Genomic DNA, 16,110 nt, shown 5'->3' with positions numbered 1-16,110 from the left:
TAAGAAATTTTAGGACGGTTTTACCCCTATCCTGCTTCTACTTTGTCTCATCTATTGGCACTTGTCGTTCATTGGAAGTTTTTAGCTGCTTAATTCAATTGTTTAGGCGCACGCTTATTAAGTGTGTTTTTCTACGTTATGTAATTTTGAATTTTTGCAACATATTCGTTTAAAATCTATGATAAAATGGTTAAGTTAATTTTCTTATTTTTAAAACATCAAAGTTACTAATTTTGAGTTTGTACTAAAGGTGTTTTACAAAGCTTTAAATGAGCTGCAACTTCAAATGAATGCGGATTGCGGGGCAAAAAGTACTGAAATTTCTCTGAAAATGGAGATGCTTCTAGCTAAAAATATGAAATAATCAGTGGTTTGCATCAAAATCTGATTTTCATAATTTTCGTCGATCATGTCAAAATGTTGAGGTATTTTGACCAATCATGGAAGATTGTTCCTTTTACCCACTTTTACCCACTACCACAGATGATTTAGATCCGAGCTCACAGCTGGAAAACAAAAGTCGTATGAAAACGTTGTAGTACTACTATAAAGCGATTAGGAAACCATAATATCCATTTTTAATCTGAGAGAGAGAGAGAGAGAGAGAGAGAGAGGGAGGAGAGGAGGCTGCAATTTCGGCACCAGTTACAGAGTAACACCCACTGCTAAAGCATTCTACATCGGGCGGCAGGCTGAAGAGCTCGAAGCCTTTTTATTCAGATAAAAATACAAACTATAATTAACTAACACCCACTGCTGAAGGACTCTACATCAGATGTCTACCATCGGCCACCCGCAGCATCAGAGCCAGTAATTACTGAACACCCAATACTTCAATCTCGAAAACCAGAACAGAGTTAGGCTCAATGCCCCATCCTGGGAAACCACCAGGACCATAAGCATAGTCGGGGGAACACTGCATAAATTTGGAACAATTTATGCAAGGAAAAAACAGTCACCATACTGCATTGAAATTCAGACTGGGTAAAACAATTTAAAATGGTTTTAAGAGAAAATGTTTGGTTAACAAATGCCTAGTGAACACTCGTTAAATAGGAGATCTTAGGTGCTACTTTTGTTGCAAAACCGTAGTTAATTTGGAGACAGGGAGATGGATTATGGAATGTTAGAAGTCTATAGATCCTAAGGCACTCATCCAAAACCAACAATAAATGGACAAATTTACTTATTTTGCCCAAAGCAAATATATTGGCTCAAACCCACAAAGATAGCAGTACCACAGCCTCTTCTGTTATTCGTTCCCAAGATACCTACCGTTCTCAACACTTCCATGATCAGCCTTTCTAATGGCTCTAAAAATTATGAGCAGAAGATATTAGCAATGGTGCATCTGGTAGTCAGCTTGGAGGCTACAAAACCGTCTTTTAAAAGGTTTCTCCTTTTTCTCTATTCTTGTCCTACTATAATATCCCAGATATTCAGCTTTGCTCTACCAGACACACATCATAACATCCTCATTCATAGCTGCTTTTTTTTTACAAGGTGTTCTTAGCAAATGACATTTATTTACTAGTAAAAAGCTAAGCAAGAAACAACTCAGGTGTATGATTTTACCGTTAAGCGCGCAACTTCTCCCACTTGCATTCCAAGTACACCTTCATCCCATCCTGCATAGGAGAGAACAAGCAAGGCAACTAAGGAAAAAGCTAAAATTCTTGGATGAAACAATTCAATACATTGTGCCTAAGATAGATGACATCAACTCTTCTGTCATATAGGACAACCAACATTACTTGGAATAATCAGAAGATTGCCGCAACATGGAACGAATTTATCATTCCAAATTGGTGTGCCAGAGCAATCTTTCAGCCAGACAAGGAAGAAACACTAAAATCTGTTTGCTGTCACCCAAACAGATTATACAGAACGCACAATAACAAAGCTAATCTCAACATAAAGAACTCCCCATCCCCAGCCTAGAAAACTGATAGATTTTATGAGAAAAGGCACTACAATCCCGCTCCCCAATAAAAAGAAGAGAGAAGAAAAAGGACAATAATTCAAGAAAAATATCCTTAAGAATGATAGTTACACTGTAAGGGATTCGAATTCACATCCCTTTTGGAATTTCGGTCAATTCAAATGTTCGCTGGGTTTTATTAGAGATTTAAAGCTTCCATCTTTACCATTAAAACCAGTCCCTGTGGCTCCGCACATTTTCCTAACCTCTAGACTCTAACATCAGCTAAGTCATCTAATCTGCCTATCCAGTCCTCACCAATATTCAGCAGAATATCTTAAATATTCCTCCTTTTTTATCAAAAATTTAGTAAAACAATTTTTATAAGCTACTCCACAATGGTAACACAAACAATGGGATATCATTACAAAGGAAATTTCATTCTGAGACAAGAATTAACAGACGGGGCACAATAATGATTAATATTACCTCTGATAACTTTCCCCTGGCCAATCTGGAAAGCAAACGGCTGCTGCCCTGGATCCTTGGTGCTATAATTAACAAGGATTTCAGATCACAAGCAAGTAATGCTGAAAATAATTGTACTAAAAAAAATCACAAATTTTTAAAATAATTTTTTACATGCGTCATTACCTCCAGAATTTTTTAGACAAATCACGGTTCTTTCCTGCAAATACACATCATATTCTTATTATTAGGAAAATTAAAAGTATTCTTCGGTAATCATATGAAACAGACTACCACTAATAATTTAACGGCGTGAAAGGCAAAGGTGCAAATGGGAGAGAGGGAGGGGGTTTGGAAATGGAGGGCACTTACCGAAACCGGTACAGTGGACGGCGACGGTCTGACCGGGAACGGGTTTGGGTCCCCCTCCGGGCCTTACGACTTGCTTCTCCACTCCCATTCTTTCACGGCTGAGCGCTGAACTGTGAATTACTTAGTAGTGAATTTGCCTGCTGTTGCTTTTTGGATATTTGCTTTGGTTCCGGTTATTAAATACTGAATATGGCTGCGTTTGCTATTGGGTATTTGTGTTGGCTCACGTTGTTAGGATACACGTGCGACTTTCTGCTTCTAGGCCTTTCTGCTTCTAGAATAATGTAGAGTTTTTTTTTTTTGATAATAGAATAATGTAGAGTTATGTCAGCCCTGTTAAGATGCGATTGGATGATGTATGAATCTCTCCCTCAACCTTAACCTTACAGTTTCCTTCAAAAAAAAAAAACCCTAACCTTACTTACTGCAAAATTTTGGTAATTGGGGCCTCAACAAACAAAGGGCTCCAAACAACTGTTTATCCATTAGCCCGCCAACCTGCAGTTCTTCGGGCTCGACAATTGTTCAAGTCTGGTTCCTCCCGTTACAGATGATCACTGGTAGCAATGGGCTTGTTCAAGTCTGGTTCCAAAATCTTGGTAACTGAGTGCTTCGTTTGTGATAAGTGTACCTCAGAGCAAGAATTGGTTCGAAGTGATAAAGTTGTCCTTTTATCTTCTTATCATACTACTTCAAAATAAACCGTCGTGTGACTCTAAAGAGAGATTTTATTACGATCCAATAAATTAACATTGCAAGCCAGCAGTTTAGTCTTTGACTAATATGAAACCGTCAATTTGAACAAATAACCAGCCCACAACCTTAGTTAAATGTATGTATATGTATGTATGTATGTTTACTAGACAGTCAAGATAACTCTAAATAAGTTTTCACGGTCTTGTTTGGAGTATTTTCATTAAAAAAAAAAAAAGAAATCTAACCCGAGGACTGGCTAACTATTAGACATGCCACGAACTTATTGCACGCTAAAATAAATTTTCTACTTGTAGGGTTGCCATTACCTTACCCTTGGGCCTGGGAATAAAGAAAAAATAGTTTGAATGGATGAAGTGTTTTTTAAGACGGTTTTTCACAAATTACACTGTATCATTGTATCGTTAGATATATTTTTGAATGTTTTTAAAATTTAAAATTCTATTAGAATATTTTTAAAAGTTCGTTGATTTTCGATACCAAAACTATCCCTTCCTCTACCCTCCTCTATCAGCACCACCACTCCTCTCTTCTCCCTTCATCCTCCTACTTTCTCCTCTTCACTCTTCCTTCTCACCCCTCTTCCCTTCTTCCCTTCCCTCCTTTCCCCATTCTTTTTTATCCCCCTCCCTTCATCTCATTCCTTCTCCTTCCCTTCTCTCTCTCCTTTTTACTTCTCCGTAGCTCTCTTCCCATCCCTTCCACTCTCTTTTTTAACCCCCTCTCTTCATCTCATTTCTCTGCCTTCCTTTCTTTCTCTCCTCCTTCCTTCACCGGCAGCGCTCATCCCATCCCTTCCCCTTTCTCTTGCAACCCCTCTCCCCTTTCTTCATCCCCTCCTCTCTTCGCTCCTCCCTTTCCCCCAATTCTCCTCCCCCCTTCCTCTTTTTCTCGTAGACCCTCAAGTGAGAGAAGGAGAGGGGGAAAGGGAAGGAGGTTGCAGGAGAAGGAAAAGGATGGAATGATAAGGAAAAGGAGAAGGAATAAGGCAGAAAAAGAAGAAGGGAGGTCCTAGAGGAAGAGGAAGAGGGAGGAAAAAGCAGGGAGGTAGAGGAAGAAGAAGGAAAAAATAGAGAAAAAGGAGAAGGGAAGAGGGAGGAGCAAGGGACAGTGATGGCGGTGGAGGAAAGAGGAGGGGATGGGTGGTGGGTGGAAGAAAAAAGAGGTGATAGAATTTATTTTAGTATTTTTTATTTCTTGTGTGTTTTTGTCAAGTGTATTGAAATTGTATTTGAAGTATTATTGAGATACCTTTTTTGGAGTGTGTAAATATAGCATTACATTTGGAAAGTAGGATTTTTTTTTGGAGTGTGTTAATGTAGTGTTGAATTTTTAGTGTGTGTTAATGTAGCATTATATTTGAAAAATAATTTTTTTTGAAGTTTGTTGACGCAGCTTTGTATTTGAAATTTTTTTTTTGGAAGTTTGTTAATGTAGCATTGTATTTGAAAAATAGATTTAAATTTAACAATAATGCTATACTAAGTTAAACATAACACTGGATTCCAAATCGATTAGTATGGACCTAGGATTAACTTTATATGTGAAGAAGAGGAAAAATAAGAGGCGACTATAAAGTTTCTTTATCTTTATCACTTAATTCTTTTAGTCGTATTTTGTATTTTGTTTAGGTGATTATAAGAGCACAGGGAGACAATGCCAAGACATCACCTGTTCCAATAAGGCATCTTCGAAGTAACAATACGTACCGTCATAAACATTAAAAGCGTAAAATGTACTCGCCAAAAGGTATGCTGGTAGGGCATTTTGACCACATGAAATGAAGACGATGGAATAGAGCAAAGCAAAGTAAGAAGACAATGGAGTAGAGCAACGCGTGAAGTAGATGTGACACAGAAGCAGCGCCTTCAAATTCCTAACTCAAAGGCGTTTCCTGTACTTCACTCAAAGGAGTAGGGTATTGAATCACCAGACAAACTCTCTCCTTCACTTTCATGTAATCTAGCTACTCATTTTTCTTCAATATACACATTAATAACTTCAAGGATACTTAAATTTCATATCATTACTTTCAAGCTCTTTTGTTTGTTTTGTTTCTTTTTATCTGATTTATCTTTGCTTCCGCTCTTCTCTTTTCTTTTCTTTTCTTTTCTTTTCATTTCTTCCCCTACACTTTCCTCTAATTCCTGCACCATCTTCGTATCCGCAACTTTCCTTGCGACTTCTGTTACTATAAAGACATATAGCGGATTCTCATTCTAGCCCACGATCCTCATTCTTACACAGTACACACGATTTAAGGATTCTCCAAATTTTCATTTGGAGAAAGTAATTTTCATTTGGAGAGAGTTACATTGCAATAGCTGGTGCGTATAACTTGTTCAAATTGACATCTAATAGAATTGAAGGATAAATAACCAACTCTTCAGTCTTCAATACTCATTCTGAAACATAGTTAGCACCTTGGTCTCCAAGTCCTTGACAGAATATATTATGTACCCATTCAGATTCTTCACTTTGTGAACTCGGCTCAACTGCTCAAGAAATTGATTGTAGGCCGGAATCAGCTTAACCATTATGCATTCAAGAAGTTTCATCCGCAGCTGCTGATCTGGTACCATCCATCCTTCTTGAGTCTGAAGTATATCTTCAAACATACGATTGAAGGTCCCAAACTTCTTTTTCACAGCTCTCGTAGACCTTCCAGGAAAGAAATCAAAATTTGAATGTGATTTTAATCCTTTACCTTTCAAAAAATCGCAGACTTCGCCCCAACTTGTATGGAGATAATCAGTCCTTGCCAGCTCCATTTTTTCTCTTAATTTCATCCGCAGGCGAGTGCCAATAAGTTCTCCCAACTCCTCGGAACTTTTAATCATCTCAGAAACAGAGTTAACATTGTTCATCATGAACAAACAACCTAGAGATTCTTGTCCATAGAAGTTGGACTTGAATTTCAAGTTATACAGTAAAAACTCGATGACTCGAGTTAGATGGCTCTCTATGGAAATTGGCCTTTCATCCATTTCATGTGAACCCAGTACTTCAGGAGGATCTCGATCATTGGAGCTTTGGGGTCTAGCCACCAAGTCATTTAAGGATTTCCTGTGAACATAAATCAGGTCAATGTGACGAATTATGTGTCTAGTTAAGGGGTGAATTCCTCCCCCAGGAAATGGCATCGTCGAAAGCTCACGAAGAACATGTTTCTCTGTAACAGAAAGGATCTTTGTCATTTGCTGTTTCAGTCGGAGCAAAATCTCAGTGGCAAGGCCGCAGATAGCTTTCGCCGGTTGTACATCTTGGTCAAAATATACAATCACTTGTGGAACTAGATTGGTGAGTTCTTGACAAAAGGGCATCAAAATGTCTGGTCTCTGGGGCAATCGGCGGCGGGCTAATAGAGAGTCTGGAAACTCAAACAACTCGGCCGCAGCCCCTACTACTATGGACACAAAACGGCCGTTAGCAGCAGTATCCTCAGATGTTCCCAGGTCTCCAAATATTTGCTCATAAAAACACTTTTCTAATTTAAAAATGGTGGCTATGCAAAACTTGGCTATTTGTATCCATCCATTGATTTTGTCACTCAACTCATCCAAGCAATTAAAATGACAGACGGTTTGTACATTCAATTTCTCACGGAGTCTCATAAATAACGTGTTGACCACGTCCTTTCGACGCTCGACATACATCTGAACACAATCCGCCAATTCGTTTCTGGAGGTCAATATTTCTGAAATGCGCCTAAGAGTCTTTATATCTTCTTCACTGAAGACCTTGAGATGGCCCTTATAGTCTTCGTAATGCAATGTCATGCTGGAGCTGTCTGTTATGGAAGCTGATGGAGAAACTGAATTGTTCGAACTCTTCAAGAATTGATCCGCACCAATGGGGTACTTGGGGTTGAATAAGATGTCCTGGAACTGGAGCTTGAGTTGCGAAGAGGGGATTTGGGAAGCCTGCCCATCAAAGATGACTTTGCTTTCAGTGTAAAGTGAGAATAGATCTTTTGTCAAATTCATCATACACTCCTAGTTTACTTGGGAAAAAGTTGCAGGAGGGGGTTGTGGAAATGCCGGATAGGAGAAGTTGTCAGGCAATGCAAAACTGGGGTTTGAAATTGTAACCAAAGGATGGAAGAGTTGGGTAGAAAAGATAGAACGACTTTTGAAAATTGGAATAATTTCAGAGACCTCCCTTGAGGTTTTACCTAATTTCACTTTAGTATCCTTAAAGTTTCAGAAATATCATTTACCTCCCTTGTTGGTAAATGAGACTTCTAATCATCCTAACTGCATATAAATTGACAAAATTATTCAAACTAGTTTAATCATTCTTTAGGCAAACAAATACGAAAGATAAAACCAAAATTGCAATGGCTATTTTAACCATTTTTCATTTTTGCACTTAAAGAATTTTAGTTATTTAATCTTTTTATATCAACCAATTATTAAATTGTCTTTGATAGTATAATAACTATTTAAACAAATAACATATGTAACAAAAAAATTAAGTCTATAAAGACAACAACTAAGCAAATAATTATATTTGAATTTAATCACCCTTATTCTTCCAAATTTCGATACCCTCTATATGAATTTTATATTAAATCACCCTTACTATGTTAGGGGAAAAAAAGTTGGAAGTGAAAATGCTTAACATCTCCCCTACTTTTGTCTTTTTATGCCAATTCTATATTTGCTCTCACTATTTTTTTTTTAAAAAAACTTTATGCAAAAAGAGTTCGGAAAAAAAATAAAATCTATAAGATTTTGGTGATTCTAATTATTATTTTTCCCTAAACACACCCCTCTCCCTTGACTTTTGGTCTTTTTATGTCAACCTTATATCAAATTATCCTAATTATTCTAACCATCATATATGCCAAAAAAGGAAGATAATAAATCTAAATTTATAAAAAAAATGGGTAATCTAATAATTGTTGTATGCAAACATCTCTTCTTGCCACATTTTTAGTTTTTACATGCTAGTTTTTAATTAAGTTTCTTTGGTTATTCTAACAATTATATAAGGGGAAAAAAAAAAGAAAAAGCCAAAAATAGAAAGAAAATACTATTCTATCATTTATTGTAGCACTTAACACTCTATTCTAATCTTGTTTATTTCTCCGATGCAAATATATGTTAGAAATTAATTTGGTTAAAAATTGAAGATAAGACAACATAAAAGGATAAACTTGGAACAAAAATAAATCTCTCTCTGTATCTCTCTTTTTAAATAATTATTTTAAGAATATTTTCATGGTGTAGGGATGAGTTTGTTATAAAGATATGATTTTAGAAAAGGTTTATAATATTTTTAAAACTTTCAAAAGTATCAAGTAATATTAAAGAAAATCTTAAAGGAGATTTTGGAAAATATCCCTATATTCTGTACGTATAGGCCCAATAACAAGACAAATGATGGCAGTACTAGTCATGCTGACTAAGAAAGCGTTTCTGATTGAGGTTTGACTATGGTGAAACAAACAAGTAAGCATGACAATAGTGGCCACCATCAAACCTTTAAGTTTTGGTGGGATAGGGGATTAATGTGAATTTGTTTCAAAAAATTTAGACTGATGCACGGTATACCAGTTTAGTTTGGTAATGGTTTAAATCTCCTTCCGTTATTTCTGGACCTCCTTAGATCCATCCCCTCTTCCTAATTTAGAATAGATTAGGATACACTAGAACTGTGATTTCGAAAAAAAAATTGACAGTGGTGGCACCAGTCGCGGGGGAAGAAATGAGAGGTGGGGTCTACTGCTACATTCACACCTGGCAAGACAACAGTTCATGGTCTGGATTTGCCGCAAGCGATTGGGTTGATTTGGAGCATTCATTTGACATTTTTATGGCACACTTTAAATTTTGTCCAATTCTTTATGAAAAAATGGAGGGAGTCAATTGTACAGTACAATTTCGGGTGCAGTTGCACTAGATTTTCTCCCATAGAGGTTTGGAAAGGCCACCTCTGCTCCATCCGTGTGCATTCCCCTTACAATACCTTCGTTGGGTAGATGAGTTGCTGGGAAGTGAAATGATGATGATATCATCAAGTAGCCGCTTTTAGGTTGCTCTCGTACGAATTTGTTAGAACTTACAACAGCAGTTTTCTGCATGAACATATATATATATATATATATTAATATAATTCAGAAGAAGTTCCAAGTGAATCAGGAGATGGTCCGTCCGTAACAGGATTGGTAAGTAGTATGAGAAAAACACAAGAAGGTGGCTTATTGTCAACTACTTTTTCATCTAAGCTTCAGTCTCCGTCTGCTGAAGGTCCAGACCAATAATGTCAGCAACACTTCATCATGCATGTACAGTCAACATCATGAGTGTCGCAACAGAAGGGCCGAGCAGAATTAGCTTGTAATCATATACTAGGGGGTTATCGGCTGTGCTAAGCACAGCCTAGGCCCCCTATAATCTGTTAGCAAATAATAACCAATCAAGTATGTAGCTAAGAATATGAGACTAAACAAAACATCACCAATCATTAGTATTGCAACAGATAAAAGAAGATGACAAAAGGTTGACAAGTAGTTTCATAAATAGCTTAACATCTTCAAATATAAAGTGCAATCATAGGCTGCAATTACAAAAGATCACATATTGAGATCCATTAAGGTGCACAAAAGAACAATTTCTTAATGGATGTCAATATTAATGCAGCTGTAAAGTGTTTTAACATTAGCAAAATGAAGAATTCAAAAGGCTTCAAGGAAGTTCAGAGTTCATCGTCACGCTGCTTCTTCAATGGACTTCCAGGTGCATTGGTGGACAGCAAGGTAGGTGTATTAGCTTCAGCAGAATCCAAACCAATTCCAGGAGGCACAGTTCCAAAAACCAAGGCCCTCTTTGCTGTTGTCACTGCAGGCGGCAGTTCATTTGCAGCAGTAGATGATTCAGCAATGGCATCAAGGATCTTTTTGGTTGATGGACTGAAAAATTCAGTCTTCTTGGTAGGCTGCAGGACAGTAGCTTGCTGGTCTGGAATTATTTCATTGGCTTCTGCAGTTGTGATGGCCATTGGAATGTGAGCTGATTCCTCAGCAGTGTATGCCTTGACAATATTATACTTGCCTTCCTTTTGGCCTTGATAATCTGACTCATAGTAGCGAATGAAACACACAATTGCATGCTTTCCAAGTGCAGATGCTAGTTCAGCAGAAAAGTTAAGCTCCTGAATTTTTTTTGTTTTAAAGTATAAATAATTAGCAATGATATTTAAATTCTGAGTAACTTCATGCTGTATAAATAGAACTGGATCCAGGCATAAGTTATGGAAGGAAACAAAACATATTATACCCAAGAGATTATGTTACTATCATAACACTTTTACGTGGAAAGAGCAGCATTGATACCAAAGAAAAGAAGCGTAAGAATCAGATTATTCGATAGTTATTACCATTAGAGCTCAATGAACTAAATAAGACTCTTTTTTTTTTTTTCTGTATTCGGGTAAAGGCCTAAGAAGGCTGAATTTTTTTGAGTTCATTTGGCGCATTAATATAGACCAGGAAAAACAACAAAGGAGAGATGTTCCAGGTGTTGTATGAACAGAAAGTCACTTGGTGAGAAGAAGGCAGAACTATTTGACTGATTATCTGGATGAAAACGAAATCTACCAAAGTGTGGTTTATTTTTAGCAGGGGTGGATGATCAGACAGCTGAGAAGCTATAAAATACTTGGGAGCTGGGACTGCCATTGATCTCCACTAAGTTCAAATTCGAGTGCAGTTGTTATAATCAGTTTTGAGTGGCATATATGTTAATTGGGCAAGCGTGTTCATACTCCTTAGTAGTTTTTTTTTTTTTCCTATGGTCTGGAGAGATTTAGGATAATTTTATAGCTAGATAAAAATGGTCAGATATTTAGGGGTGAGATGGATCCGCTCTGTCATGGTAAACAAATGTAGCTTCTGGGACCTTAGAATCTCTACCTAGTGCTTCTGGATATGGAGGAATATTCTTTAGCTCAGACATTTGTACAACTCCTGATTAGTTTCGATATTGGTGACGGGAAGAGCATCTCATTCTGGTTTGATAACTGGTTTCCTTGGTAAAGGCTATCTAGAAAATTAAGGCTATCTAAGCTATCCAGAGTGGTTGATTTGATACAGGAATTGGACTACTGGGAGAAGGTTTTGAGCTCAGGTGTGAGAGTGCAAACAGTGTTCCAACTCTAACTGCATTCTCATGTATAGGCAGGACTTTGTAAGGTGGAATGTGTTAAATTAGCCTCACACAACAGTAAGTATTTGACAGTTTGTGGCTTCAGTAACTAATAGAAAAGGCTACAAGCATGAAAGTTCAAATTAGCAGGCAAACCAACTGGCTGAGCATCACAGACAAAAAACAACCAAAAAAATGGAAAACAAAGATGAAAGTGGCAATTCCATATAGGAAATTATAATTGACAGCAGAAATATAGGCACATGAAGTTCATTGCAGCAGAAATATAGGCAGAAGATTGTTAGCTCACCTCAGTATGAGCTTCCCAGAATTGAAGTGCTGTAAATGGGATAAGCTTTTCAGCATCAAGGCCAAAGATAACGGTATTTATGGAGCCCGTACCATCATCAACAGCAATCCCAACTCGGGTCCTATTACATATTGGAAATAAAATATTATATTCTAATTCATTACAAGAGAGGGAAAGTTAATTCGGTAATTACCTTGCTATAACTTTGCTCTCTTCTTTGCAAGATGAGCATCTCATAACCCATCCTACGTCAACATTGATAGACTTTTGGCAGTTCTCACATGCTTCAAACCAGAATTTTTGTTGTCCAGGGGACAAGCTGATTTTGCCGGTTATCCAAGCTGTTTTCACCTAATAGATGTTTTTGTGAACAGAAAGAAGAACATATGAGTTTTGCATTATTTTGGATGGGTAGAAGATATAAATCAGGTCATAAACGAAAAAAGAAGATACATCTTTGAGTGTGTTGAGTGCATTGGCTACACTGATGATGTCTTTAGAACTTGGAGGTGGCAGCAGCTTAGATGAATCTTTGTATGCCATTTGTTGTATCAATTCTGCAATTTCTTCTTTATTTGCATTATACCTATCCAAGAAATGAATGCAACGGACAATAATTTATCAAAAGGATCTAGAAAAGTTTAAGTAAAATGATCAAAGAACATGCGTACCAATCTTTGAGTGCATTTGCTTCAGAAGTGGGAGGATTAATCAGAAGGCCACTCCCAGGCTTGGTTGTCAGGGATAAGTCTAAGAGTAAAAGCAATAATTTTCATCAAGTAATAGAGCAATTTAAAAGACAGTGATAGGCTGAGTTATTGTAACTGGATGACTATCATTGAAGTATAAGCTGTTAAAATAAAAAAAAGATGAGTTACTAAAGGAATATGGAAAATAAGAACAGAAAACAAATACAGAGCTGCTTCAAAGTTAAATAAGGTATCAATTAATGAAGTTCAGTTATAAAGATAAGAAAATGTACTCTACTCTCCAAGGCACAGAATCAAGTTTGAAAAGGACATTAAAGTATGTTCATTATACCAAAGGACATCAAAATCAGAAATGAGTATTGCAGCTTTATGACCTTAAGAAATCCATTTAGTCCACAAAAACAAGACCGACTCTCATAAATGGCACTTTCACCTTTGTCAAATACATGAATGATTAAAAGCAGCCAACTCCTCAATCCAAGAACTACATCCTACTGGAATTTGTTGCCTTCCTGATTCAGCTCGAATGGTAGTCAAATTAATGCTATTAGGGGACCCAATGATACACCTAGATAAGATTAGCATATAAATTTACACATACTTCTGCAATTTCAAGCCAAAAAATAGTCTGTATATACTTGGGATAAAACAGGCATAATAACCTAAGGTGTTCAACTGATAGCCATATAAATGAGTGAATGAGCTTTGAGTAAAAAGACTACAATGAATAACAGACGAAGAATGGGCTACATACAATATCCTTAAAAAATAACCATTGAGCTTTTCATTGAACCAGACAAGTGTAGCTTAAACGAAACAGCAAGCAAGGAACACACTAAGTAAGCAATTAGAAACAAGAAGTACAAAGTCTTAAGCTGCTTAACCAATAGGCATTTAGATCAGTAATAAAAAAAGGCTGGTCAGCTTAATGTTATCTTAAAAATAGATAAGCACTCCCATTCCTGATTTAGAACAACAACAGGTCACATATATCAGACATGTATATTGTAAGAAAAACTAACTTAGAGTCTGTATAGCTTCATTGTGATTAAAGACCAAAGCATCAGTACCAGGAGGTTCGAAATGACTTTGGTGGATAAAATCTGTTATTGATGTCCATCACTACAATCTTTTTTCTAGTGTGTATATAGCAATTTGACTATTTGATAGAACACCCATTATATGCAAACCAATAGGACAGCTCAGTTACTTACAATAACATCAGCAAATGGGTGAACAGCTTTTAATTCTGAGCAAAAAATTGTTATTTAGTCTATCCTAGGCATGAGATACCAACCAAAAAAAAAATCTAAGCTTGAGATAATCAAGCTGTCATAGACATATTGAATGCCTATTGTCTAATATGACTTGACATTTTCGAGAGCTTTTGCTTACTTTAGCTACCTGAAGATCATACATTAGAGTCAAGCTGAAATCTTAGCTAAAATTTTAGTAACAGGCATTCAATATGTCTATGACAGCTTCATTTGGTAAAATTTTAATGGCACTAATTTCTGCATATTTTCCAAGTTAACCATTTTAAGCTTTTGTAAAAGTATATGCCTTCTATTCACTGTCAACCAAAATAGGTCTGTAACATTAAAAAGATTATGCGATTTTATTTTAAACTCGTTTTGTCTTTTAAAGCCTTTCTTATAAATTCCAGCTTCCTATGGCTTCAATCTTAAAATTAAATAAATTACTCTAACTTATCATCCTTTAAACTATATGCCATTCACAGTTTAAGGCCAGAATATGATAAAGATAGCATAGAATCAACTATTCCACACACCCTATAATGCATCCTTTACAACCCAATATTCATTGTTTAAACTGGTACTCAGCAATAATTTTGTTAGGCCATGTCTATAAGAAAGTTTTTTAATCAAATATTTCAAATTAACAAAATCACCTGCTCAAATAAGCAATCGTTTGTTTCATAAAGGATAAGACAAAACAAATAGCACCAATAAACTTAAAATAAATGAAGCAGAAACTGAAGAAAAACTACAAAAAAGAAAAGGAAAAGGTGAAATTTCACTTATGAAAATATAGGCACTCAAAAAAAGAAAAGCTGTGGATAGATTGAAGGAAGACAGCAAACTGACCTTCAAGTTAAAAGGTTGGTCGAAGGAACCGCAGCAAAAGGAACCTATCAATTGAAACATATATCTGTATATTAGAATTTATTAATCTGAGAACCATTCATAAGAGGAAAATTTGGGGGGAAAAAGGGGGAGTTTTTTTCTCACCAGAGAGGCTCCAAAGAACAAGGTGTAAAGGCTCGGAGGATTTTGATTGCAGCTCACAAAGCAGAGGAGGCAGCACGATGCACTGTTAAATACGTGCATCCCATTTCGTCAGCCGCTGGAAAAGGCACAGGCTAAGTGGATAGGAACGCTACTTCGCAGCATAACTGGAATAAGGGAAAAATCACATCCAAACAGATAATTGTAATCGTAATCATACGGATGATGAAGGTTGAATAGAAAGCATAATTTAGGCGGAAAATTGAACACCAAAGCTGATCAAAATAGAATGGCATACCTAACAAAAAGTTCCCCATTTCACTCCTCGGAAGTACAACTATCACGTGGGGCTCCAAGAATTCGGCAACATGAGACGGAATTGATACAGAAATGGGTTAATTGGATATCAGAGAAAGAGGGAAAAACAGCTAGTGTAAGCAAAGCAGTTGACCTGCACCCAATTCTTTTGCTCTGAAGTACAAAGACCATGTGAACGGTCAGCAAATGAAGCGGCTGCAGGAGTAGCAGCTGACCTGCTGGCTTAAAGAATGAAGCCACAAAACCCATCGCTCAAATCATGGAAAATCCAAACTTTTTGCAGCTGGAATTGGGGATTGCTCAGGACAGATGCGCCGAATTTGTGCTAAGAATAGCCGTGCGGCAGAGGAAAGGGAGGAAATGGGTTCAACGGCAATTTGGGAAAGAGATGCTGGGTTTGGTAGCATAGCTGGTTGGGACTGGAGTTGCTCAGAATAGGTAGGCTGAATTTTGCATAGAATAGGCTTCGATGCAATTCGAGGGGTCTTCAATGCAATTTGAGGGGAATGCAATTTGACGGGAAAACGGGGCAATAGCAAAAGAAGGAAAACAAATAGAAGACTAAACAACTTGCCACTTGTCAGATACATAACAAACCACGTGGCAAGAGGAAAACAAAGCATTAAACCTGGCTCTTTTCTTATATACTAGGTAGATATATATATATATACTAGTTTTTTAGCCCTGACGCCATGCGTCAGGTAGCTGAGACTCGTTATTTTGGTGTTATGTTTGTGTGTTTTTTTTTTGTTAGATATAATAGTCATGTGTATGAGTGTATTTTTTTCCTAATTACACAAATAAATATGACTTTGAAATCAGGTTATCTTACATTCTTAATATAGTATTAATCAGTAAGTAATGCTTAATATTAGGTAGAACTAAAAGGCATATGATT

At 36.8% G+C, this 16,110-nt stretch overlaps 3 protein-coding genes across 4 annotated transcripts; all 3 read right to left on the bottom strand.

Moving 5' to 3' along the window:
• Positions 1 to 625: 625 nt before the first annotated feature.
• LOC113761626 (peptidyl-prolyl cis-trans isomerase FKBP12) lies at positions 626 to 2,946 on the bottom strand. Its single transcript, XM_027304697.1, has 5 exons — positions 2,762 to 2,946; positions 2,576 to 2,609; positions 2,411 to 2,472; positions 1,576 to 1,628; positions 626 to 916 (listed from the first exon to the last, which is right to left on the bottom strand). The coding sequence occupies exons 1-5, from the start codon at positions 2,847 to 2,849 to the stop codon at positions 815 to 817; spliced, it is 339 nt and encodes a 112-aa protein (XP_027160498.1). The 5' UTR covers positions 2,850 to 2,946; the 3' UTR covers positions 626 to 814.
• Positions 2,947 to 5,868: 2,922 nt separating this feature from the next.
• Positions 5,869 to 7,461, bottom strand: LOC113759245 (exocyst complex component EXO70B2-like). Its single transcript, XM_027301813.1, has one exon. It carries the CDS (start codon positions 7,459 to 7,461, stop codon positions 5,869 to 5,871), a length of 1,593 nt encoding a protein of 530 aa, XP_027157614.1.
• Positions 7,462 to 9,925: 2,464 nt separating this feature from the next.
• Positions 9,926 to 15,661, bottom strand: LOC113760648. 2 transcript variants are annotated; one of them, XM_027303303.1, is made up of 8 exons: positions 15,193 to 15,661; positions 14,898 to 15,061; positions 14,754 to 14,797; positions 12,607 to 12,685; positions 12,389 to 12,521; positions 12,129 to 12,286; positions 11,936 to 12,056; positions 9,926 to 10,633 (listed from the first exon to the last, which is right to left on the bottom strand). In XM_027303303.1, exons 5-8 carry the CDS (start codon positions 12,476 to 12,478, stop codon positions 10,178 to 10,180), a joined length of 825 nt encoding a protein of 274 aa, XP_027159104.1. In that variant the 5' UTR covers positions 12,479 to 12,521; positions 12,607 to 12,685; positions 14,754 to 14,797; positions 14,898 to 15,061; positions 15,193 to 15,661; the 3' UTR covers positions 9,926 to 10,177. The 2 variants fall into 2 exon arrangements, with proteins under 2 accessions (XP_027159104.1, XP_027159105.1); XM_027303304.1 differs by having other exon boundaries at positions 12,419 to 12,521.
• Positions 15,662 to 16,110: the final 449 nt, after the last annotated feature.

Source organism: Coffea eugenioides, chromosome 2 (assembly GCF_003713205.1).
Source record: "Coffea eugenioides isolate CCC68of chromosome 2, Ceug_1.0, whole genome shotgun sequence".
Lineage (NCBI taxonomy): Eukaryota > Viridiplantae > Streptophyta > Magnoliopsida > Gentianales > Rubiaceae > Coffea > Coffea eugenioides.
Note: the sequence above shows the minus strand (reverse complement) of the source record. Positions and strands in the feature narration are given on the sequence as shown.

What these genes read in the sequence shown, in the direction of transcription:
- LOC113759245 (XM_027301813.1), bottom strand. Translation starts at nt 7,461, where the DNA reads ATGAATTTGACAAAAGATCTATTCTCACTTTACACTGAAAGCAAAGTC.
- LOC113760648 (XM_027303303.1), bottom strand. Translation starts at nt 12,478, where the DNA reads ATGGCATACAAAGATTCATCTAAGCTGCTGCCACCTCCAAGTTCTAAA. An exon ending in CACTCAACACACTCAAAGAT is followed by an intron (nt 12,287 to 12,388) that starts GTATCTTCTTTT and finishes AACATCTATTAG; the next exon opens with GTGAAAACAGCTTGGATAAC. An exon ending in GAGAGCAAAGTTATAGCAAG is followed by an intron (nt 12,057 to 12,128) that starts GTAATTACCGAA and finishes AATATGTAATAG; the next exon opens with GACCCGAGTTGGGATTGCTG.
- LOC113761626 (XM_027304697.1), bottom strand. Translation starts at nt 2,849, where the DNA reads ATGGGAGTGGAGAAGCAAGTCGTAAGGCCCGGAGGGGGACCCAAACCC. An exon ending in TTGTCTAAAAAATTCTGGAG is followed by an intron (nt 2,473 to 2,575) that starts GTAATGACGCAT and finishes TGTTAATTATAG; the next exon opens with CACCAAGGATCCAGGGCAGC. An exon ending in GAGAAGTTGCGCGCTTAACG is followed by an intron (nt 917 to 1,575) that starts GTAAAATCATAC and finishes AAATTTATGCAG; the next exon opens with TGTTCCCCCGACTATGCTTA.